This window comes from Protomyctophum bolini (assembly GCF_963924005.1).
Source record: "Protomyctophum bolini genome assembly, chromosome: 6".
NCBI classification, from domain to species: Eukaryota; Metazoa; Chordata; class Actinopteri; order Myctophiformes; family Myctophidae; genus Protomyctophum; species Protomyctophum bolini.
The window spans coordinates 23,753,092-23,777,407 of record NC_137867.1 but is presented as its reverse complement, the minus strand read 5'-3'; the positions used below and the strand labels follow the sequence as shown (position 1 = coordinate 23,777,407).

General features: G+C 40.5%; 3 protein-coding genes across 5 annotated transcripts in view; all 3 read right to left on the bottom strand.

The window, feature by feature from the left end:
• The window catches only part of smtnb (smoothelin b), a 57,893-nt gene extending 54,179 nt beyond the window's left edge, over window positions 1-3,714 (bottom strand). For both annotated transcript variants that reach the window (XM_080764951.1, XM_080764952.1), the window contains exon 1: window positions 3,353-3,714. In XM_080764951.1, coding sequence (XP_080621077.1) covers window positions 3,353-3,403 — 51 coding nt within the window. In that variant the 5' untranslated portion in view covers window positions 3,404-3,714. The remainder of the gene's footprint in view (window positions 1-3,352) is intronic.
• Window positions 3,715-4,355: 641 nt separating this feature from the next.
• On the bottom strand, window positions 4,356-13,241 carry trafd1 (TRAF-type zinc finger domain containing 1). Of its 2 annotated transcripts, none has more exons than XM_080766131.1 (12): window positions 12,825-13,241; window positions 12,428-12,482; window positions 12,211-12,346; window positions 11,030-11,083; window positions 10,483-10,924; window positions 9,473-9,778; window positions 8,665-8,729; window positions 8,296-8,556; window positions 8,013-8,145; window positions 6,901-7,111; window positions 6,714-6,771; window positions 4,356-5,283 (listed from the first exon to the last, which is right to left on the bottom strand). In XM_080766131.1, exons 2-12 carry the CDS (start codon window positions 12,460-12,462, stop codon window positions 5,245-5,247), a joined length of 1,740 nt encoding a protein of 579 aa, XP_080622257.1. In that variant the 5' UTR covers window positions 12,463-12,482; window positions 12,825-13,241; the 3' UTR covers window positions 4,356-5,244. The 2 variants fall into 2 exon arrangements, with proteins under 2 accessions (XP_080622257.1, XP_080622258.1); XM_080766132.1 differs by having other exon boundaries at window positions 13,062-13,241.
• Window positions 13,242-15,606: 2,365 nt separating this feature from the next.
• mob1a (MOB kinase activator 1A) lies at window positions 15,607-23,155 on the bottom strand. Its single transcript, XM_080766133.1, has 6 exons — window positions 22,812-23,155; window positions 21,979-22,145; window positions 21,073-21,166; window positions 18,297-18,430; window positions 17,539-17,702; window positions 15,607-16,023 (listed from the first exon to the last, which is right to left on the bottom strand). Exons 1-6 carry the CDS (start codon window positions 22,823-22,825, stop codon window positions 15,946-15,948), a joined length of 651 nt encoding a protein of 216 aa, XP_080622259.1. The 5' UTR covers window positions 22,826-23,155; the 3' UTR covers window positions 15,607-15,945.
• Between the last annotated feature and the right edge of the window lie 1,161 nt (window positions 23,156-24,316).

The window sequence follows — 24,316 nt, the reverse complement described above, 5'->3', positions numbered from 1 at the left end:
TAGCTCTCAGTGATGACGTAAGAGAAATGGTCATCTGTGTAATCTGGTCCCAGCAAACCAGGCACAGATTTGCATACACATAAAACGGTTGAAAAAGATGGCTGTCACTTTGAAGAGACCGAGCGAAATTATTACTTGCGCGCTCTGCTTGCGCAAGTAACTAGGGGCCGGGAATGTTCAGATGCACTGACAATGATTTATTATCCTGACAGATGCCAAAGTCAACTATGTTCTGATCTGAAACTGAAACAGGCAAAATGTGCTTTGCCTACCAATAGAGACAATCTCCCACTACAGAGAAACACCTGCAGACTTTCAGGGCAGTCACAAACACACCACCTCCAGGGAGGACATAATCATGAATGAATGCTTGTCAAATTTTTCAAACAGAAATGTTTAAATTAGGCTTTATAAAACATCACACTCAAAGCTGGCAATTGGTTGATTACAAGATTAGAATGAGTGGGGCTTTTACCCCCAAATGTAACTGAAGTGTGGGTTGGTGTTGGGGTGTAGTGGTGGGTTAACGGTTGGCCCCAGTAGTCTTCAGTGGCAGCTGTCTCACTCTCGTTTGTGGTTGGAAAACATAAAAATTAAGCACCATTCAAACAGATGGACTGCAATAAACATCCTCTCAACAACTCCTCTTCCTCAGCAGCAAGGGGTCAAAGAAACGGACTCATCGACTAACAAGTCTGTGTGTTTAAGTGGGTGAGGCCAAAGGGAAAGGGCTGTTGCTGGTTGCCATAGAGGGGAATAAATGGGCAATATAGCAGGCTGAATGGAAGTGTATTCATGGGATTAGTGTGGGTACAGATGCTGCCATATGTAGTTCATTCAGCACAATGGAGCCTGGATTTGCGTGCGTTATCCTTAAGTCGTTTTACAGCAAAGGCTCCAGGTTTCCCAACTACCTGTTCTGTTGCATATACTGTAGGCCACTCTGAATTGTAGTGGAGCTTTGTGTGTCTCTGGCTGTGTCCCTGTGTCTGAGCACAAAAATAGCGTTTGGTTGGTTTTCATCACTAAGTGTCACTGTTGTGCAGCCAAATACACACACATATTAACTGTATATGATCATTTTGGGTGTGACTGACAGTACAGTACAGTGACGGACGGTACAGTACAGTAGAGGGACCCCCTGGGGACTGTCATTTCTCAACCGTTTCGGACACAGGCGGCTCGCCGGAACCGGCCCCTACCCCTGGGCACTTTCCTGGGGGTCTGGATGTTCCTGGGACCCCCGGGGACCCCCACACTGTGACTGTCATTTCTCGACCGTTTCGGATGCGGGCGGCTCGCTGGAACCGGCCGGCACCCTGGGCTCGTTCCTGTGGGTCTGGAAGTTCCTGGGACCCCACATGGAATTGCACCACTCACTTCACACGGGTGTGATTTTACCAACTTCCTGAGTGACAACAGTTAACAATTCTCTTCTCTGTGCAAGAATTGCAATGCAAATGCAACTTTCATACTGAAGTTTGTCTTGCCTTTACAGTTGCAAAATCTGGATACAGAGTATCAGATTTTTTGTGTGTAGAAAAACACAAAAGGCACCATCACTTTTGGTCATTTGTTGCCTTGCTCATCAATAAAACTTTATATTTTTTCACCTTGCTTTGGATTTTTTCTTTACAAGTCTGCATTGTACACCCTTGGGTACAAGCAGTACAAAAAGAAGAAAAAAGCCTATTTTGTCAGAAATGAAATCCAATCATAACTCCATATTGTATAAACTACTAATAAGCTTCACACAGGGTTGGTTTCCTGTGAAATCAAGCCAACTTTTGTATGGAAAGACATGAAGTCACCACAAGACATCAAGCTGGTCATTTAATTTGTGGGATGTGGATGACCCTTGTTGGTGTTCATGTTTGAAGAGCGGAGTTATGGGGGAGATCACAACTAAGATTCATACTATAGTTTACCCAATGGATTACATTCCTTGTCTAGATGTGATACCAATGTATTATTCTATAACTAACTACATCTGATTGCTTTTCTTATACAAATTATCTTAATGAATGGGGACATAATATCAGTACTTCCACATAGACGACAAACCAGACTGAATATGCATTATAATCAAACAGAAGATATTGAGGGACAATATGTCCAGTAGTACTTCTATTTTTACTCGTGGTAAAGTTTTGACCTTTCAGGGATATAAAGGAAGTGACTGGAGTTCTTGCCCAGACAAACCTCTGAGAAACGATGGGTTCAGAAAACTACTCCACATAGCCTAGACAAGGTCAACAAAACATTATTCCCCAACCTCCATTCCCTAACCTTATCATCATACATCATCTCATCCCGGCCAATCACAATTTGCGTCCTTGCCTTCGTCTTCAATGTTTGTGTTTAAACAATGTTTGTGTGGCCATGGCCATGCATTGTCAATGGCATTAATTAATGTTTGTATTTAAACAAACACTCAAAGCTGGCCATTCATTGTAAATGGCATACAATGTTTGGTTAACACAATGTTTGTGTTTACACAAACCCTCAAAGCTGGACATAGGAGGGGCTAGCTCCCCTCAAAAATACAATTTCCATTGCTTAAAAATGTGTGTGTGTGTGTGTGTGTGTGTGTGTGTGTGTATATATAATTATATATACACACACACACACACACACACACACACACACCATGTGTGGGCTACTGCATGTGCAACAACTGTCAGTCAAGACAGAATAAACAGGAAATTAAAGGATTTGACTCACTGGAGTGTCTAATTTGTGATTCAGAGTGAGCAAGAGTGCTTATGTCTACCCAAGGAATGAATAGATATATGACTAATGTAATGTGTTCTATAATCCTTGTCTATATTACAGATATTAAGTGTGGTAGGCAGTGGGCACAGGGCAGGTCACGCAGGTGTTTCATATAGTGATTTCCCTCTGCCTCATCGGTGTTACTGTCAAAACAGCAATTCCTATAGGTTAGATAATTGTTTGTTTTTTTACTGTCAATGAGACTCTCGGCTACCCGTAGGTCAAGTTATGACTTGAGGGTTTTGGATTTATATGTTATTTTTTATTATTACACAAAATGCAGCCACACAGGCCAGGTGTCAGTTGAAATGTGTTTTACACCCCACTCTAAAGTAATATATTGACTCAATCTTTTTCAGTATCATTATCACGTGTGTAAACCTAGCTCTGATCGGACCAGAGCTAGTGTAAACCCTTAAAGGGTCAGGGTCACCCACATATCAGGCTAGGCTTGGCTAGTAGTGTCCCAGTTATATTATGATCTCCTCTCCTCTGAGAACAGAAGGCAGTTCAAGGCACGTTCCCTCTAATCTAGTGCAGGGCCAGTGAGCATCCCATCCATGATCCATCTACTCACCAAGGCTCGTAGCGAGGACTCGTCCAGCGTTGAAAAGCTCTCCAGAGACATTTTAATTTCTCTGAAGAAACACAGGTGAGCCAAAAAGGACGCAAGGATCAGCTGTTATGCGAATCAATCTTCTCCGCACTGGTCAACGTGTAACCAAGACTAGTGCCTACCACCTGCACAATTCTTTGCCGTTTGCCATCTATTTGAAATAAACAGATCAGTCCACGGCGCAGCAACAACGCAAAGTACACTTTTCTATTTAACATTAAAAAGAGCGTGTACTGTTGACGGAACACATATATATCAAAACTATTTTATGGGCCTTTACAGTTAAGCGAACGCCTGGTACAGGTCTGCACACACAATAAAGACTGGTAGCTTTGAATACAGAATTCCCACTCTGGTTTATAGGCCCGCCCCTTGGTCTCAAACTTCTCCCACATTCATACATAGCGCGCCGCATGGTGGGAGCACTATGGGTGGGAGGCACTGAAGAGCCGACGCTTACAGAAGCTTTGGTCACTAACATAAACGACGCCACCTAATGGCTGGTGGAGCAGTGGTGGTGCATTGTACAGATCAGATCAGATGCATACAGTACAACCCGAGTTTGTTCATATACTCATCAGTCAGTAATCACTGGTTGAAATACAATAAAACGTAAGCCTGTCTAGGATGTGGACTCAATAGTACATTATGGAAGAATATGATATCAATTGTCTAAACTCACATTAATTGTGCTTTGTCTTCTTATGAATCTAGCCAGGTTCCTTGGTTTAGTATCCTCGGAGGCGTTTTGTTCTCAACTCATGGTTAGTGACCAAAAGGATATGGCTGACATGGTCATACTAACATTAGTTATTGTTATTTATATTTAAGAGTCTAGAAATGTCAGTTTAATTAAAAGAATATCAATTTTCTTGTTGCTGGCTTGACAATGTATCAACTCTAACATCCATAAACACTGCGTCTAGAAATGTCAGTTTAATTCCATATTTTAATTAAAAGCATCCGTTTTCGTGTGTTGCTGGGTTGTTAGATGTATCAACTCTAACATCCAAACACTGAGTCTAGAAATGTCAGTTTAATTCAATATTTTAATTAAAGGTATCTGTTAACAAGCCAAAACATCTCAATTAAAACCCTTTCCTTGAAGTGTTTCTAAAAAATAATCTAATAATGATATATGGATTTATAATATATAAATGAGTTCAAGGTTTCTAATATGGTCTAAAGTTAACTTTACTTAAATCTTCATACAACTTCAAGCCAAGGTAATTAATTTGAGACATTGTATAACCTTCATGACATCTGCAACACCACTCCCTTGTATTCCTTCAGTATTATAAACAAAACATTGATATCACAAAAAATGAAAGACAACTGCCCAATAGCACATGAATATTTCTTAAATTCTTAGTCAGACATGCATTGATCTACAATGATCAAATTCATTTGTTAGGCCCTTTTAACCAAACCATGTCTAGATATCAAAGTGCTTTACTTAAAGCAGAAAAGAATGACATTGATAAGACAGACTAGATGAGTCAGAAGAACACAGACATGAAAATGCATGTCTAAGTATTAAATGAAAACGTGAACAGGTGACAAGAGAAAACTATTCTTAAAACCACAAAAGCAAAATCTGACAAGACATGTAAGACTCATACATGCATTCTTTTTTTAATTAAAAATGAAACAACGACTAAAGATGGTGGTTGCTAAAAAGATTCAGTTGGGACTTGAAAGCTAAACATTGTCATAAAATACCACTACTAAACACCTAGCACTTATACAGGCACTTTGCAGGTAAGTATGCGTTTTGATTGCGTAAAAAAATTGAGAATTCATAAAAGATAAATGTTTTGGTGGATATTCTTTCCCTCCAGAGATTCTTGCTGTCACTCCTCTTCCTGCTCTTCATTTTGCTTCTTGGGCAACTGAAATGGGAAAACAGACAATGATGCAAAAAATGCACAGGAGTTTATTGAGTATATACAGTGCTGGGTGGGTGACAGGATCATCAGCGCAACCACCACTTAATTAATTCTCTGCATTGCCCACCTACCTTTTCTGTATTTTGGACGGCGGTACCCTACCCAGCAAGCCAAATGACGTCATGATAACGTTATAATAATGGTGACGTTCAGGACTAGGCCAGATCACAGCCCATATGGGGATGATCTTTGGTGGTTGAAATCAGGTGATATTCTGGGCCAGATCTGACTAGTCTTGGTTTGAGCTGATTTGGCCCCAATCGAGACGTCACTAATTCATCCAGGTCCTGACCGTGCTTGCTGGGTAGGGTCCCTTACAAGTTAATCCACGCTCCAAAACACACAGATGTACTACTATCTGTTCAAGGACACCCGCGGGGTCGATTGAGTGTCGAGATGTTTCAAAGATGCATACAGTAGCAGTAGGAGACCGCAGAAACGTTTGCGAAGCAGCGTTGCCTTTAAGTATTTTGAAGTTTTGGCTTCTCTGAAATCATCTCTTCCTCACGTCCCATGTCCCGACTCCCGCACCATGATTGGCTAGCTGCATGTTGCTGTATCTGGGCACAGAAACCGTTTTAAAGAGGAAACATGTCCTTCTATTTTGAAATTAACCAAAGCTAAGAACGGGCCATAACAGGAGTTACTAAATAGACCCATGACACAACAGCATTAAAAACACCCAAACATGGACCATCGAGACACTCAACTGGAGTTAAAAGCCAAGGTGTAAAGGTGGGTTTAGAGGCGTGATTTAAGAGTCTCAATGGACGGGGCCAGTTTGACATGGGAGGGGAGCGCGTTCCATAGTGAGAGCGCGTTCCATAGTGAGGGGGCTACGACGGATTAAATAGATAAAAAATACTTCTGCAACACCGATTAACGCTGCTTCGCAGACGTTTCCGCTGTCTCCTATTGCTGCTTTGAAACATCTGATCAACACTCAAGCGACCCCGCGGGTGTCTGTGAACAGACAGTGTAAGGGACCCTAGGGTACCGCCGTCCAAAATACAGAAAAGGTAACCGAGGGTCCCTAAAGGGTCTAGCAATGCCCCAACAGTGGTATGCAGTTGGAAGACGGCCACCACTGAGGAAAGCTTGCCATTCAAATGCTGCTCTGCCAAAATAGTTTTTTTTAGCTACATGCATAGGTTCTGAAGAGCCTCCCATCTCGAAATGTTACCAAACCAAGAATACAAATTCCACTATAGGAGCAGCACACTGGCGTCCCGATTATTTCTTCTTACAGTCAAAACAAGACAAAACCAAACGACTGGTTTAAGGATGCTTTAGTAAAACAAGTGTTCAATATACTTTATTCATACAATGTCCTTTATTAATGTTATTAAGTAAATAATGATAGACTGTGGTACCTTTGTTCCTGGATTTCTCATTTTTCTTTGCACTTCATTATTTTCTTGTGTATGTAGCCTGGAAGGAAAATAAAGCCATGAACATGCATCATACCCCAAAGGGGAATTAAAGAGGATTTAAATGAAACACAGTCTGAGTTGCAGCAGTTGCTAGCTGGTAGATCAGAGATTATGCCTTTGGTCTTACCCCTTAGTTGTTGCAGTGCTGGGCTTGGATGTGTCACCAAATGGTGGCTGAGCACCTACTGCCTCCCTACTTGGCTGGGGTTTGTTTTTCAGTCCAATATCGTTTGATATCTTTCCTTGAGTTGGTAGTCCACTGTAGCCCCTCTGCCATTCCTTTACATTTCGCAGTGGTTTCTCCCTGTCCAATCCAAAGAGCTGATCCATTGGGTCTGCTACATATGGAATGATATCATCAAGAATTGAAGAATACAAACAAAAAAATACATGACCAACTACAGAGCAAAGTGGGGATGGTGGTTTACTTTGAGAATAGTGACACATTAGATTTCTACCACAATCAGCATCCAACCTCACTCGGGTGTCTGCTAGGGCAGGGGTTCCCAACCTTTCTATTATCACGGACTGGCTGACAGTTCATGAGGTGACTGGGGTGGGACTGGGGTTGGGGGCATCAGCACCAAAACCTAAACCACGGGGAAGACCGTTGTAGCTGAAGTAGCCTACCCGCTGCACTGCTATAATAAGGATAGTATGATTATAAAAGGATTAGGCTTTTTCATTCAGAAATGACTTTAGCTAAACATGCAGAGTGACGCATTACTTTACCTGGGTTACATCATGTTCTGATACTACAATATGTTGCGTTTTGTTTCATTAGCACAAGTGTGACAAAAAAGCTGCAGCTCGTTATTGTTCTGCTGCTGCTCTAAACACACGGTAATGGTAAAGATACAAAGGATTCGAAAGTGATGTCACTGTTATGCTACACAACATGGATGTAACACAGACTCAAAGCAGTTTATAAACCAGTCAGTGACGTGCGTCCCTGACAAATCCTTCGTATTTTCATGCAACTTTTCACCGCTGTTTGGAAAATCCTGGTGACAGTCGGGAAAACTTGGGATTCCCTTCTTGCATACCAGTGGGACATACCGCATTCCGGCACCGGTCCGCCGACTGGTGGTTGGGAACCTCTGCACTAGGGTGATAGCACCATGTGTATATTTATCTACAGTATATGTTTTTGGAGCATGTGATAACAAATTCCTAACACTAGTTTGTGAAATATAGTGAACAACATTGGCCCCTTTAAAATATAATAAAATGGCATACCCTGGTGCTTTGTTCGCCTCTGTAAATCTGGGGACATCTGGCATAGAGTTGCTGGAGTCAATGGTTTTTGAAAGACTGCTTTTGTTCTGTTATCTCCTGTCTGAGCAGTGTGGGGTCGCAGGTCACACTTATCCTGAAGGGGAATAAAATGAAAATAAAACAAGAATCAGGAGACCTTATAAAATAGATAAACAATGTATCAAGATAATAAAAGATACTCTAATGTTCTGTTAAACAATTGCACCAAGCAGCCGCTGCATCCTTCACTAGCCAAAGAGCATACCTGATGATGGAAGACGACCGCCTCCTCTAAGGCCACACCACAGAACTCACAGGGAATGACCACATCACCTTCAAGTGGACTGGCTGGGGGACTGTAGGAGGGTGGGGACAATGACCGAGGGAACGTAGGGAAGTTAGAGGATAGGTTGTCAGGTACGGTGTGCATCAGCCCCCCTGCACCTCTCGTCATCCTGTCCTCACTGAATGGAGATGGGGGTCGCTTGCTAAAGGAGGCAAAGGCTGAGGCTGGACTGCAATTGGTCTGATAAAATAAAAAAACACATGCACAAGGTTGAATGCTAAAACCCATTCACAATATAATGGCCACATAAAGCCAATTACTATAAATCAAAAAGGACACACCACAAACCTGATGTAAAATGAGATCCTCTTCTGGAAATAGCTCTTCACAAAACTCACAAGGCAGCATGGCATCTATAAAAAATAGTTAATGGTAATTTTTTCCAGATACTTGACAAATCCGCATTAATAATAGCCAAATGAAAAGATCTTTTAAAATATTCTATAATAAATATTTTATTAAAGGACAAGTCTGCACTTAGTGCACTATATTGTATTGTCTCATTTTCCTACTTATATTGATCCCAAATCACTGGCCAAAATGAGCATTAGGGGACACCCTCAGTTTCATGAGGGGGGGGGGGCCTCCACTTTTGAGGAAGAAAAAAAAATTGTACGACAAGAAAGCCTTAGCACTGTGACTAGAGCTGCAAAGACTGTGAAATCACGATGCTACTGCAGAAAAAAATGCAGAAAATCTGTACACTTTTGTATTCATTGACTCCAGATTTGCCTTGAAATCCTGAAATCCACAAATCGGTCCCCCCCAGTTATGAAATGCCCTCTGCGCCCCTGATCGGGTCTATTTGCATAATTGCATGTGCCATCCAGTTTCCCCAGCAGACCTCATAGCATTAGTTGTCATTACACATGCATCCATGCCTTTGTTGTCCCGCCGTAGTCTGCTAAACAGATGTTATGCCGTTGTGTTTTTCCCAGTCCCAAAGATGATGCACTGTGAATGGCCAGTAAAGTCACTTTGATTGACATTTGTGCCAAACAACTGGAAACTGGACAACAGGGGAAATTTTGCGAAGTGCAAATAGACCAGATGGTCAGTCATTTTAGTCCAGACTTGTCCTTTAAACTTATCTGACCTGTCTGATCCTGGTCTTCAGTGATACTTGTGCCAGCTGCAAGATGTTGGTAGTTGTTGTTGGGGGGAGAGAGAGGAGAGGAGGAGGTGGTGGTGTTGGAGATCCTCCCAAATTTGTGGTCCCAGACATCAGTCCATAAGGCCCCTTCACTGCTATGGTCCACTGCTTCGCCATCGGTCTGCAGGCTCAGGGCCAACAGATAGTCCAGGCTGGAGGAGTCTTCTCCGAATGATTGGTCTACGTGTGACCAAGGACTGCTGTTATTGTTGTCCCCACTGTTACGCAGAATTTCATCTTGTTCCAGCACTACAGGAAGTTCAATTCCAATTAAAAAAATACAAATACATTACACAATGTTATGTAAGTATTAAAATATGCTGCAAGCATAGCACAGTAGAAACAAGACAGTGAAATCAAAGCAGAGCAGTCACACGCTACTTTATGCTCTGATGAAAAATTATGAAACTGACCTTACATTATTTTTTTAATTATTATTATTTAAAGTGCAATTTATTATCTTAATCTGATGTTACTGTATATCCAAGAACGAGCAGTACAGGTGAAAATGTTCATAACTGAGTTCATATCCTGAGTCCAACGCAGCTCTGAGAGTGAGCGGTGGAGTTTTGCGGTAAATCGCTTGTTTTTAAATCGCTCGAAAATGTATCTATTTTGTAGATCTGTCAGTATGATCGACAAATAAAATTGAGCGATACCGCAAAACCCCAGCGCTCACACTCGGAGCTGCAATGGACTCAGGATGGAGTTATGAACATTTTCACCTCTACCATCTGATATAATAACAGATTAAGGTAAGAAAAAGCTAGTCTGGAACTCTCCTTTAACTCTGGAGTGCTGCCATCACTTTTTGTTTTTGCATGACTGGGCTTGCAACACATTTATCTCACAAGAAACATTCAATCAAATGTTTAGGCATTGGGAGAAAAATATGGATCAGTATTAAGTGATTTATCATCGATTAAAATTGTTTTAACATGTGATCAACTCACAGTGGCTAAACGCTGTGTTCCTAGGGGCAGTGTTCTTCCTGTCCCCAGGGCCTATTGGTCCCCATGTACTGTTATAAAATCTGCTATCAAATGACTGGGGAAAGGCTCTAGTCTCCGCTGCTGCACTTATGTTGTTATTTTTGGGACCTCCCTCTTGGGCCCTCAGAAGGTTTCGGATGGAGTGGGCTTCAAACCAGGCTCCTGGGGACTGTGGTTCAGCTGGGTTCGGAATTGCGCGGCTGTTGTTCCTTTCTTGGGGTGGAGTAAGACTGCCACATAAGGCTGGGTGGACAGCTTGATCCCTCAACATGACATTGCATTTGCATCGTGGGCAGGGCTCAGTACGCGTGCCACAATATTCCTCATGTTCTTTGGATTGACTGAAACCCAGTTCCAGGTCACAGTACTGACAAGGGACCAACCGTAGAGGGCATTCAGAACTCTGTAAGAAATTACAACAATGGCAAAAGACAATATCATGGTGTAAATTAAGAATTTTTGTAATTGTGACCGTTATGGGGGTTATAAAATATTATATTAGATATACCTGGTGGATATCAAAATGATTCTTCTCAATCTTCAAGCCACATTTGCATTTAATCTGAAATGAAAGTGAAAAGGCTTTGAGGTGTAGAAACCAGGTGTAGAGTCCTCAAAGTCTGAGCAATATTGACTGTTGCTAGCCTATGGTGTTCCCGGTTTTAAACAATACTATGTAGGCTGAATTTACATTTCACACAGTTTTAGGAGGAATAGCTTAATAAAAAACTAAAGTCTGACTTTACATTGAGGTAATAAAAATATCTCCATCCTGTTTATAACTATGATATAAAACATGTTCTCACACAAGAATGTGATGCTATTGTGATCCTGATTCTTGTCAGAACTAAGTTTTACTTAGTTCTGACTAGAGGTGCTCCGATCAGATTTTTGGGGACCGATCCGAATCAGATTGTTTTTCTCACGATTGGCTGATACTGATCTTAGCTTAAGGGGGAAATTTGAATATTTTCAAAATAATTATAGGTCAAAACTGTTCCTGGGGACTCTGGGGAGAATGTTTAGGCCGGTCAAAGATGCAAAGCGATCAGTTTCTCCAGATCGGGTAAATTGCCAATCGCAGATGGAGTGAATATCGGCCCTTCACCGATCGATCGGAGCACCTCTAGTTCTGACATGTTAATTTTTGGTGGTTCAAATGTAGTGTGATGTGTCTAGCAAATTGTTCATGTTCATAAAAATGCCTGCATTTATGCCGGCATTTTTGTGAACATGAACAATTCTCTCCCAAACCCAGTTCCCTTTTGCCTTCCACATTTTACTTCTTAATGTCATGTGTGCAAGACTATTTGTTCCCCATTCATTGTACAAGCAGTACATTTTTGGCATGGCAGCAATACTGCTAATGCTATAAAAGAAAATTGTACAGGTTTAAGAAAAGACAAGTAAGGGATAAAGTAAAATATAATCTGGTTTTGAGAAATGCATATTTGCAATCGACCTTGTGAATACCGTAAATAATATTGTGACTTTGTGAATAACAGTAGTAATGCTGATTATTAGTCCTGCGGCACCACTCTTCTACAAAGTCAAATACTTTATAAAATGTTACAAAAGGTAACCAAATAGACCCATATTTGTATACTATAGCAGTTAAACTCATTAACACTGAGGATTATACAGTGAATTTGACACAATGCACAACTGCAAAGATTTTTCAGGCTTTACTTGCATGTGCTCCTGATCGTTGTGTTTCTGCAGGTCTGACCGGGGCATTGGTTCCTGGCAGATGTCACACAGGGCAATATTCCTTCGACAATGAATCTCGTGAGTGGTGAAATTAGCCTCTGGGATGTCATGTTTGCTAGAGAAGTAAAGAAAGTTGAGGGCCTTGCTTGTTAACTATGCCAATTTGACAGATAACCAAATAAGGTGTCAATCTTACCAATTAGCGCAGAACTGAGTACTTTCATCTGCCATATTGTGCTCGAATTAAAGGCCTATGGGCAAATAGAAAACAGTGAGATTTTAGGCTAGATTCGCATGTTGGTTGTAGACTTGATACAAGACTGTCTGTCATATATCATATTATGACCGTCTTGATCCAAGGCTAGGTTGGTTGTGTGCCTAATCCATGTGATATATTATCATGACATTTGGTTAATCAGTGAATGTATATAAAACCATATCGTTTATTTCTTCACCTAAGGCCAAACGTAGTTAATGGCTAACAGACTTTCGTTAACAGGTTCAACTAAAGTCATTTGCTATGGCACAAGTTGATGCATTTCGCTAGCTATAGCCAGCCATGTTCATCTACGCAACTATTTCAAATTGCTTACCTTTATTTTCCAAGTGATTAGCCAGCAGCGGCGACTAATTGTTTAGCTATGAAGGTTTATTAAATAGTTTGGTTGCGGTGCAGCATTTCTATTCGTTAAATCTAGCCATGTTATGATTTATGCTACTGATTCGGCAGTGGTCGCTAGCTTAGCAGTGGCTAGTTACGAGTCGATGTCGTCTGTCAAACCAACTTAGCGAAATATTTGGTAACTACATGTAACTGGATAAGCCTTTACCTAACTATCCACATAGGACGCCCGGTTCGTCGCAGGACAAATTGTTTTCCATGGAAAACAATCTGTGATCGCTGTAACGTCGTCAGCACCAAGTTAGCTGAGGTAAACTGGTACAGTGGGTAGAAAATGAAAACTTGAGGCGTACTTCCTCCTGTCCGTCTGTCATCCGATAGGGTGAACGCTATTTCTGGTGCGTTCGTCAATGTAGCCGGGGAGAACCAGAAGCACCACACAGAAACACACGCCCAGACTACATAAAAGTGCAGTCGTGTCCTTTCACCGTTTAATGTTTCAAATTAAATCTACGAATACTGTTACTATTTGAATTATTATTGTAAGGCACAGTTTTGTTCAGATAAAACACTGATCATATTTACAGCAAATATTTGGACACAGTTCAAACGGGACCCATAAACCCATTCTCTTCCATGAAAATCACCAAATATATGACAATTGCAAATATATAAAACAAACAATATCTTTTTCAAAGCCCGAAATTTGAAATGTAACTCACATTGTAAGTCACAAAGCCAAGTTTTGAAATGAAATTCAGGGAGAAAAGCAATACATATCTTTTATGACTATTGTAGACTAAATTGCAGGATGTATATATATATATATATATATATATATATATATATATAAACATTGTGAAAATTTGAAATTAGTTTCATCCAATAAAATAATAATAATTAAAGACCAACACAAAATTATTCAAAATCTTTTCAACTACTGTTTCACTCAAGCATAAAGACGGTGTTTTCACAAAGTGAAAGTATTTAGTCACATTGTTTGGGTTCTGTGGACTACTGAATTGTCTAGAAACATATTTTTAAAGTCATCTTGTCATCTGTTAATGTTACCCATGATTGTCTGACATTGGTTCAAACTTCCAATGTGACTTTGCATAATGCACCTGTTCATTCTCCCCTTCTGGGACACTGCAAATAAAATGATACATTCAAATGTGGGATTGATGAATGTGGAAATAAAGTTACATTAAAATGGCACAGCAAACAGTCCTGCTGTTTTAGCCAGAATTGAGCACACAGGAAATGACAATGGCAATTGCACTGGACAAATAACATCCATGGAAAAACTACATACATCTCATGTCATTCATCCTTGTTATGCACAGGTGCAAGATAAGTTATTACTGGATTTCACATACCCGAAGACTGAGGGTTTATATTATGGAAAAACAAAAATGTTAAATGTAAGTACCAGCATTCAAGGGACAATCAAGAGTCACATAATTAGAAATTAACCAAATATTGCATTAAGCAAATGACTTTTGTTTATGATATAACCTTTAAGTGGGTACAGTAAAAAAATATATAAAATATATATATTCATATTATTCAGTAAAAACAAATACTGTTATGAAGTTTTCTGAAGTTCAAGTGTCACTATTAATAAAAGCTTTTGTTATGCCATTCAAATCACATTTATTAAAAGATATTGCATGACCAAATTCAGAAGAAATGTTTCAAACTCTGTTCTATGACCCATCATCCGTCTATATCGGACAGTTTTGTCATTCATTAAAACGTGGGACAAAAATCTGTCCATCATAAAGGGGTGGGTATTTAACATAAGGAAAGTTGGGTGTACTGTGTGGGCACAGTCTCGTCTTTGCTTTAGTGAATCTTTCCCAGATTTTAGTTTGTCTCTTCCTCACTACACTCAACCACCTCTGTTCCTTTTTGTAATAAATGCAGATAAATACAAACGCTCGTGTTTTTCCAAGAAGTTATTCATGTTGAGACATGAGCAGTCTGCATGGTGGTTTGGTCAAGAATGAACAGATGGAATTTACAATTGAAACCCTAACCCACCTGCCATATTTAGATAGTTACAAAAATGCTCAGATGCCCCGGAAAAGAGATTCCGAGCAGTTTGTTTGAAGCATGCAGAGCCTTTAACAACTGCCTACCTATTGCAGTGGCGGAAGGTTCCCCTAACGACAGTGGGTGCCCACCTTAGAGTAGCCTATATATTTTAAGGAGCCCACCCGCCCCGCAACTTATTATTATTGGCTTATTATTTTGCCAGCGGGTGCTTCGGCTCCTGCGCACCCGCGGAGTTGACGCCGTTGACCTATTGCATCTCACTCTGTGCAGGAGTGTCCCAGCAAGTGAAAGAATGGACGAGAGGTCTTATCACTGCTGGTATATGAAGGAACTGAGTTAACACCCATGCATTATCAGACACATCATTAGCTCACAACAGATAAACTAGAAGATGAAAAACAAACAGTGGACATTTTCAGAACCATTTGACTTCAAGTCAAAAAAAGAAAAATGTCAATGCTATGAGTGTGAACCGTGTCTAATGTCTATTGACATAATCGCCCCCCCCCCCCTCTACATTTTCTCCGTTGCACTATAACTGTTCACCAACTAAGAAAGCAAATATACACTGGTATCTTCTGAAATGGAATATCATGGTCATTAGACTAAAAAATAGCTAAAAAAATAAAAAATAAAAATTGCTCATCATTAACCAAAAGGTATGTGAAATTATTTAGACACTTCAAGCACTATATGCCAACTAAAAAACAAAAACTGTTTTATTTCAAATCCTGAAAACCCTTGGTCCAACGGAAAAGATCAGTATTTCCTATTTCCCTATTTCCAAATTGCTAATCAAAATCCTGACAAATGTTATTATACTACACTCTGATATATCATCTAGAATGACTAGAATGAAAGAAAAAAGAAAAACAAGAATTAAAGAGAATGTACAGTAAAATATCCAGAAAAGAGAAGTGAAAAGAACAAGGCACTAAGTTTAAGATTTGAGACCAAAAGTCAGAGGTAGCAGTCGCAGAGAGGAAGAGGATGAAATTCAAAGCATAAAAAAAGGAAATGCGTGGTGTTGTTTATCTGTCCTTGGATCCAAGCTTCTCAATCAAGTCCTGCAGGGGAGCAAGCTCACGCCGATCAATGAGGTTGAACTCCTACAAAAATACACAAATTATAAGATTATCATTCAATATAGTATTGAGGGTCTGTATAGTTGGCTAAATAATAATGACCCCATTGTTGCCACAATATTAGGACGTATGCACTTGTGGCATCGATTGATTGATTCAATACGTTTTCTTTTTATCCCACGATTTTTGCAACCCATTTTTTCACCCAGTGTCAATTATCTAATGTAATGGGAACTACAATTCCAACAACTATGGGACTAAAATTCCCATAATGCTTTGGTCCACTGCTCCTCTTTGTGGATAGGCGGAGGGCTGTCTTAGGGTATGGGCACATCTAAGATTCCATGCGCGGCCAAAGGAATCTGACTCCCGGGGACTCTTCCGGCTTTTTAGACAGCTGGTGGATGGAAATGAAGCTCCACCCACGCGGCAGATTGCCGCGATGGACAGATTCCCAGAAAAGCTTGCCCCATCGGCATTCTGCCGCGTGGGTGGAGCTTCTTTTCCATCCACCAGCTGTCTAAAAAAACTGAAATTACGCAAAACACAGCTTCTTCTGTCCGCACATGGAATCTAAAGTGTGCCCAGGCATGTAGTCCAAGGTTAATTAAATAAGGTTAGGAAGCGAAGACCGTACGGTGGACTCCATGTTGCTCCCTGGAAGGAACGAAATGTGCGCAATTGAGATCAAGGAAACTGAACGCGGAAGTGTTGTCTGCATATAGGCCATTGCGCATGTTTCTTTCCTTCCAGGGAGCAACATGGAGTCCACCGTACGGTTTTCGCTTCCGGTCCTCATTTAATAGTCCTTGATATAGTCCAGGAAATAAGTGTCCATGACAAGCCCAGTGTCCATGACATCATGGACACTTTCAAATACTGAAATATCTAAAAACACATATTACCCACATAAAAATCCAGGAAAGTGTTTCTTATCTCCCAAACATAATTAAAATAAGATCTGGTTGCAAAAGGGGTGAAGTGGCCCTTTAAGAATTTGCAAAAAGTACAATTAAACAATAATGCTATAAAAGGATAACACAAAAAGCCCTGAAGGCTTGTTGAATTCATCAAGACATATAGGGCATACAATACTATACAAGAAACATCAATAGTCAATACTAGGAGCAATAAAATTTATTTACAGAAAAACAGTGGGGGATAATTTATTTTCAAGCTTGTCTAGGTCCGTCTCTTATAACGGTGTTGAAGAAGGGTAGGGAGTAGGGATGCACCAAATGTAAAATTATTGTCCGATACCGAAAATAAGTTAACAGCGAAACACTCGGGCAATTTCACAGAGGGTTTGCCAAATAATTTGATTTAGACGGTTCAGATAGGTAATCTCTTCTTTCCTTGAAATAACATTGTCACCCACTCTGATCGTAAAGTCTGAGGCCTTACCAAGGCCCCCTAGGAGCCATGCCGTTATAAACAATCCCATTCATAGTAGTTTCATGTGGATTTTGAACTACACACCAAATAACAGAGAAAATTACAACAAGCTATTAAACTTTATTAGATGTGTGGTAGCCTTACCTGAACAAAGAAAATGAAGTGCTTGAAAGAGGTGTTAAGATGTGCCTCCTCCTGCAGTTGCATCACAGAGTCAAAATGCTGGTGGTAGATGTGGGCATAAACCCTGAAAAGACGTTTCAGGATGGTCTTTGCCACAGACATGAAATTCTTGGGAAACGGTACTCCTACAGACACAGAATGATTATGTCAATTAGAGCTAGCCTTGACCAAGGTCCTTGATTTTATTGGATAAGCAAAGCTAGTTGAATAAGAGTTCTGGTAGTGTTTCTGGATTTTTTTATTTAATCTCTGTGGTGTTTACTCTTTACATAACTGGAGGTGCTGGAGTCACAAAAGGATAATGAAGAAAAATGCCTGAAGAAGGTATAGACCGAAAGCTTGCAAATAAATATATTGATTGTGAATAGATTTAAGTGTGCGGAGATAGACAATTAAAAAAAATGCCACATGTTAATTAGACTGCAATATCACCTTGCTGATAAAATACTTCATGAACATATTAACAAGTTAAACAAGTAAGGAGTATGTTTAGATTATTCTAGTGTGCTGTGCTATCACAGACAATTTCATTGATTTATGGATAAAAGTATTGCAAAAAGAATACAATGGTCACTTCTACTGTAACAATTTAAATAGGTGAAATGGTACAGCAACTAAACATGTAGCCTAGTTGTCGCACAACAATAATTAATCAATAACCATTTAATTTGCCTAGAAGAAGGTGTATCCCTTTAATCTAAACATTAAATGCAACTCACCGATTTTGGAAGGAAAAAGTGTCTCATCGTCCAGTTGGTCCTGTACCCAGGTCATCAAGTAGTCAATGTATTTGGGAGCAGAGCATTTGATGGGCTTCTTAATATTAGTTCCATCAGCCCAGTGGTATTCATATCTAGCAAAAAAAACAGAAATTTAAGGAAGGTTACTATACTGTTCCACAGGGCATCAGACACTTTTTATGGTTGATCATGACAATGTAACCAGACATGGCATTACCTTTTCCTAAAATTGAGTTTGAAATTGAATGATTAACATCGTCTGTTCCATAGAGTTCTCATTTACTGTAAATATGCTGTACAATAAAAGAATATATGTAAACTATGAATTGGTCTGTCATTATCATACTTATGGCCCCTATACTGTCACACTGTAGGAGTTTTAAAGTTGTCAGCAAGTCATATCTCTCTTTCTGTGCATGCCACACACAGGAATTGCCAGGCTACACGGCGAAATGTTTGTGACAGCGTGCACACACACACACACACACACACACACACACACACGCTGCGGATTCGGCGAGCACTTTTATCGGTGCTATATCTTCTCGCAGAGCCTTTCACACTCAGCGAGTGCGTCAGATTGTGAGTTTTGTCGCGAGCGCCAAAAACGGTCCCTTATAGCATAATCGGAGCAAATATCGTGCAGTGTGTACGAGCCATTACAAAATAAAACACTTGAAACGGGACATGAGGCCCTCAGGCTATTTAAATGAAGAGGAGAGAGGGATTACAGCATGAAAAGTTTATAATCAAACTCCTATTCTGTTCTAGAGTTTTACATTCAAAAGGTCACATCTCCACACATGGCATGCCTCTATTTCAACATGCAAAACATACACTGGTTGCAGACAAGCACACAAGACATTTGTTGTGCTATATTAGCAGCTAAAAACAGCAGTAGGGGAAAGAGAGAATCTACGTTCTTCATTCTGACCGTGTCAACAGGAAGCAAAGCCAGGTCTCTTCCTCTCGATTACAGACAGTCGGGAGGCCAGAAAACAGGGGAAGTACCAACTCAAGACTCTAACAAGACACTGAAGACAGCCTCTGCAGGGACTGCATGCAAACTATACAATACCCGTTTTGTTTCGTTCATGTGATATTCAGATGATTCCTTACCTCGAGAATGGTCTAAATCACATGAAGTGGCAATGCATGGTTTGGTTAAAAAAATGTAGCTGCTGGCTAATTACATAAAGTGGAGTCATATGCCATGACATAAAAGTTTTTTCTAGCGTTATAGTTTACAGGTATTGAACTAGAGGTCTAGGCCGGGAATTTAAGGATGTGCTGAATTGGAGCTCGCGTGCGAACATTGGCTGTGTCTTCGGTAAAAGAATCACGGAGAGGAGCTTCCATTAAAGGCCCATTCATACTCCAGTTTTAGGTGATAAGGTGACCACCGAAACGGTGGTTAGTAAAAACAGAGAGATGTGGTGGGGTGAGCGCTGAGTCGCTTACCACCGCGGCGTGACGTCAGGTTGTAGTTTATGGTGGTCATCTTAAAACTGGAGTATGAATAGGCCTTTAGGATCTTTATTCACAGGATCATTGACACCATTCAAGAAAGAAAAGAAAAAAAACAGCACTTCCGGTGGCAGAATAGGACTGAGTGAGTGGAGCTTCCCAACCGATACAATAGACCAATTAACAGGGCTGTAGAACAATAAGGGCTGATTCATACTCCTATTTTAGAGCCGAATAAAATAATATAATAGGGGTGATCAGGTAGAGGGCCCGGGCAGAGGCTTTTGTGCTGGTTCTGGACAACCCAAAATGCATGCCCCACCCAGTTATTATGTGTCCCTTTGATGCCCATATATGGAGTTCTTTGTCAAGCATGCCAAATGAGGCTTTTGTGCTGGTTCTGGACAACCGGAAATGCAGAGTACCTGTTCCACCCATCTGTCTGTCTCTTTTATTCCTATATATGGAGTTGTGTGTCAGACATGCCCAAATATGGAGTGGTGTGATGTCAGAACAGGCCAGCTCCATATATGGACACTGGGCAGGGGCCCTGTGGGGGTGTGGAACGCGTGTGTCGAATCTGAAGTTGGTGGGGTGAACAGTTCCCGAGTTACGTGGATTACACACATACATGCGTACGTACTTACAGAGACATTTATAGATAGATGTGTTTTCAATCATAAAAGTTTATACAACATTTCTGGGTCTAACATGGGACCTTAAGGGCTTCCAGTAGACTCTTTTTTTTTACCTGTACAAAATTATCTGTTAACAGGCTTAGGGCTGATTCATACTCTTATTTTACCGCTGTTTCTGCGCTGTAGTGCCGAAATGATTTCGTCTCATCAGAAATTTTCAGTAGCACCGAAGAGCCGACTTTAGGACGGTACCCGCACCCCCGAACCTCAAATGACATCACATTGTAGGCTCTAGTATAGATAACATTTATTTCCTAAATGTTTATAATATTCACCATTTCTGGGTTCATGGAATTTCCAGTAAACTATAACTAAAACAATAGTTCAACAAATTGAATATGTGACCTCTGTCCTCAACTATGACTAGGATTACCACAAATGCCTTGACCAACGCAACCCCCACTTTACTCTAATGGTGACCGGTATGAAGGCATGCCCTGACAGGTCTCCTATACACAGGTTTAATGTTTGTCTTTAGTTCAATGTTTGTGTGGTAAACACATTTACGTCATAATGTGTCATTTAGTCATATTGTCCCTTTATTGTTAATGGCGTTTAATGTTTGTACCGTTTGTTTTCAAAGTGGTTACCTGGGTCCAGCAGACATCACAGAGCAGCTGGTCTCTGTGCAGAACTCTGTTATGGTGCCATAAAGCATATTGATCTGGTTGAAAAAATCCACCGCTGAAATTGAGGATAAACATGATTAAGAACCATCCCACACACGACAATGATGACTTGTGTCATCTTGACTAATTCTTGTGCAAACCACACCACAAGGTAAGCAGCTACTGCTAAGCTTCTTCTAAAGCCAAAGCTCTACTGCAGCTGAAGTAGAGCATCAGCGTCAAAGCAGGGTATGTAACTGTTGAATAAAATTTGGCTATAAATCAAAGGACTGCTTGTGGTGGTGCCATGCCAGTTGACACCCTAGTCAAATAGACATATTTAGCAGTCATTTCACCCTCCTGAGATTCAGAATGGGGCGGGTATTACTTTACAGTAACTATAATAATTTTAATAATCTAATAATGAACAATTACTTTATAGAAATGTATACTATCTACTATCTAGTTATTACTTATTATAGTGTGTTAATTTACACATGGTATAGAATAGGCAGCAGATGTGAGGTTGTGGGGTGTTTATTGTAAGGATTCTCCACTCTTCAAGGCTAGTAGCTAGAAGAACACTCCACCCCCATAAAAACAATTTATTGTGTGTGTGTGTGTGTGTGTGTGTGTGTGTGTAAAGGCAGAAGGCAGCAAAATAACCAAATTATGTAGCCTACATGTCAATGTGAGACAGTTACAGGCTTCCAAAAATATGAAAATATCTTCCGATTTATAATGCATTTTTTACATAAACATTGGTTTTCCATTACAAGGTCTGTCAAAAGCAATGTTCCTGGTCAAGTGGTTAAAAGGGTGGGGCCATTGACCATAGAAATAGAATGCTAGTACTTAATACTAGGTTAATTATGAGCATCAACTCACTGTTCACAGCAATCCATTCATTGAGGTCTTCTCCCTCCGGTAGCATTACAGCCTGTCTCAAGTTCCCACTCCCTAGGGTTGCTTCAGCATGTTTCAACAGCTCATACTGATGGGAGCCCTCTGGGATGTTCTTTTTCGGCTTGAAGGTCTTGGATGAGCGACTGCCACTGCAAAGAAACAACAGTCAAGGCAAACAAGTTATGAAACTGCAGGGTTTCATGTTTGAGCAGTGGATGCTTGGTGTTTCTGTCTCATGACATGTTTCAGTAGTCGAAGGCCCTTCCTCTTTGCTCACAAGCCACATCTGTTGCAGAAGATTTAACATTAAACTAAACTGATGTTTGAACCCAAAAGTTATGTAGCCTATCTTTAACGCACTTCCTTTAAAGATGGGGCTACATAACTTTTGGGTTGACAAGATAATCACGACTAATCAAAGAATAAGTCAGTTAGTTGACGACCAGTGTCAGTGATTATATTTGGTAACGTATACAGTATAGAATAGTTCAATAGTTTAGTTGGCAAAAGTAAAAATGACACTATACCTCAAAACGAGTACTTTATCGATCAAAACTCAACGTTAGCTGGCTCTTGCTAGCGTTACAGAGCCAGAATATAAATGTTAATGTTAATTTGCTTTACTCTAATTAGTTTATCAATCATAAAAAGGGAATAACTTGTCAACACAGCAGCGTAATGGAGTGTTCGGGAAAAGACTAGTTCCAGTTAGCTTAAGTAAGTAATGTTGTTAACGCTAACTGTCTTGCTTTGGTTTTAATACGTCTCTTAACGCTAGGCTAGCTAACCCCAAAATGTATCTTTAAAATGCTTACAATAGGAAGCTCATCGTTGCGAAGTCGTTGGTTGGTGAACTGAAAATACACCTTCAAACTCCGGTTTATTGTATCGAAGTTTCCAACTCTCCCTGTCGGACAAATATTTGTCAGTGTTGTTGATAGTTGGTGCTAACTTGTAAAATCCTCTTCTCTTCCTCACTGCTTGGCTGTCTGTCGCCTTCACTGTATGTTGCGTGGTTGTTGGGTCCGTCAGCAGCGTTGTCACACGTTTCCTCCAAGTTCCAACTCGCTCAAAAAGTGTTATTACTTTTAACGTCTTGCATTGCACTTCGAAAACACGTGTACGTCATCATGTTCCCCCAAAACAATGCGCGACAGCACTGGATTTTCAGTATTATAATAATTTAGTTTAGCAACAGAACTCCCGCCCGCCTGCTGTAACGGATTTGGAAAACGAGCGCTGCCCAAGTCGGTGGTTGCCTGGCCTGCTGTTTACTCGTATCCCGTCCCCCCCCTTCCCATTCCCTCCGTTCCCCCGTCCCCGTCCCTCCTATGTCGAAACAAATAGCAGCACTTAGCTTGTAGATCTTATTTTCATTGGTTTGGGTCCCGGGGCAAACATCAAAATTCTCTTTTGGGTACATGACTCATGGGCTAAAAGGTTTGGGGACCACTGCTCTACATCTTCAAGCTCCAGTGGTTCGGGCCGGGGACCACCATTAGGGGATTCCAGGTGGTCCCCAGCGAAATGATGGAGAAGATTAGGCCTACGCTGTACGCTCTCAAGAGTTAAATTATTGTAAAACATCTGCATTACTTAATTTTCAAGAAGTCCACATAATTTGAGATTATTGAGAATAATGAGTCATTTTGATCAACATTTGCCTGTGTTATCTCACATCAATACAGCATAGTGGACAAAATCTTATCCAAACAACAAACTATTCTAAGTTTTGGGTCTGACTCAAATGCAGAATAAATATAAGTAGTCTGTAAGATTGAGATAGAGACAAAACTCGTTCACTTTTGGGGCCCTGAACATTTTCAGGTATGGAGCCATTGCAAAACGCTGGTGGCCATGCCGGCCATTTTACTTTCAGCCATTACCAAATAATGTATTTAGCATAACTCCTGGTCAATTCAGTGATGTGAGAAGAAAATCACAGTTTGAGACAAAGATTGATCACTTTTTCTAACTTTATAACTCCTGAACCATACATAATTAATAGAGATTAATGGAGAATAGATGATCATGATGATGTCTACACGCTACACCTATGTTTTTATGGTCAAGGATTACAATGACTAGAACTCTACAATACTGTGCCGCAGCCGTACTGTAGGCTACTGTACTGTAGTGTAGCCTACTGTAGTGTGCCGTGTTGAACCTGTACTGGACTTTAGTGTACTGTACTGCTGTGTGTGTGTGTGTGTTGATTTGTGTGTGTAAAGTGAATAGGGGAGGGGTCGGTGAATGTGGAAATTGTGATGTAATTTGCGTGAAGTGAGGACGCTGGTGTTGACTGCTTGCCACATGTATC

Coding starts and splice junctions, on each gene's coding strand:
- trafd1 (XM_080766131.1), bottom strand. CDS start 12,462: ATGGCAGATGAAAGTACTCAGTTCTGCGCTAATTG. Junction 8,557..8,664: donor AGGATCTCATTTTACATCAG/GTTTGTGGTGTG, acceptor TTATTTTATCAG/ACCAATTGCAGTCCAGCCTC. Junction 5,284..6,713: donor TGAGAAATCCAGGAACAAAG/GTACCACAGTCT, acceptor TTCCCATTTCAG/TTGCCCAAGAAGCAAAATGA.
- mob1a (XM_080766133.1), bottom strand. Junction 18,431..21,072: donor GTGATGTCTGCTGGACCCAG/GTAACCACTTTG, acceptor TTTTTTTGCTAG/ATATGAATACCACTGGGCTG. Junction 17,703..18,296: donor ACTTTTTCCTTCCAAAATCG/GTGAGTTGCATT, acceptor CTGTGTCTGTAG/GAGTACCGTTTCCCAAGAAT.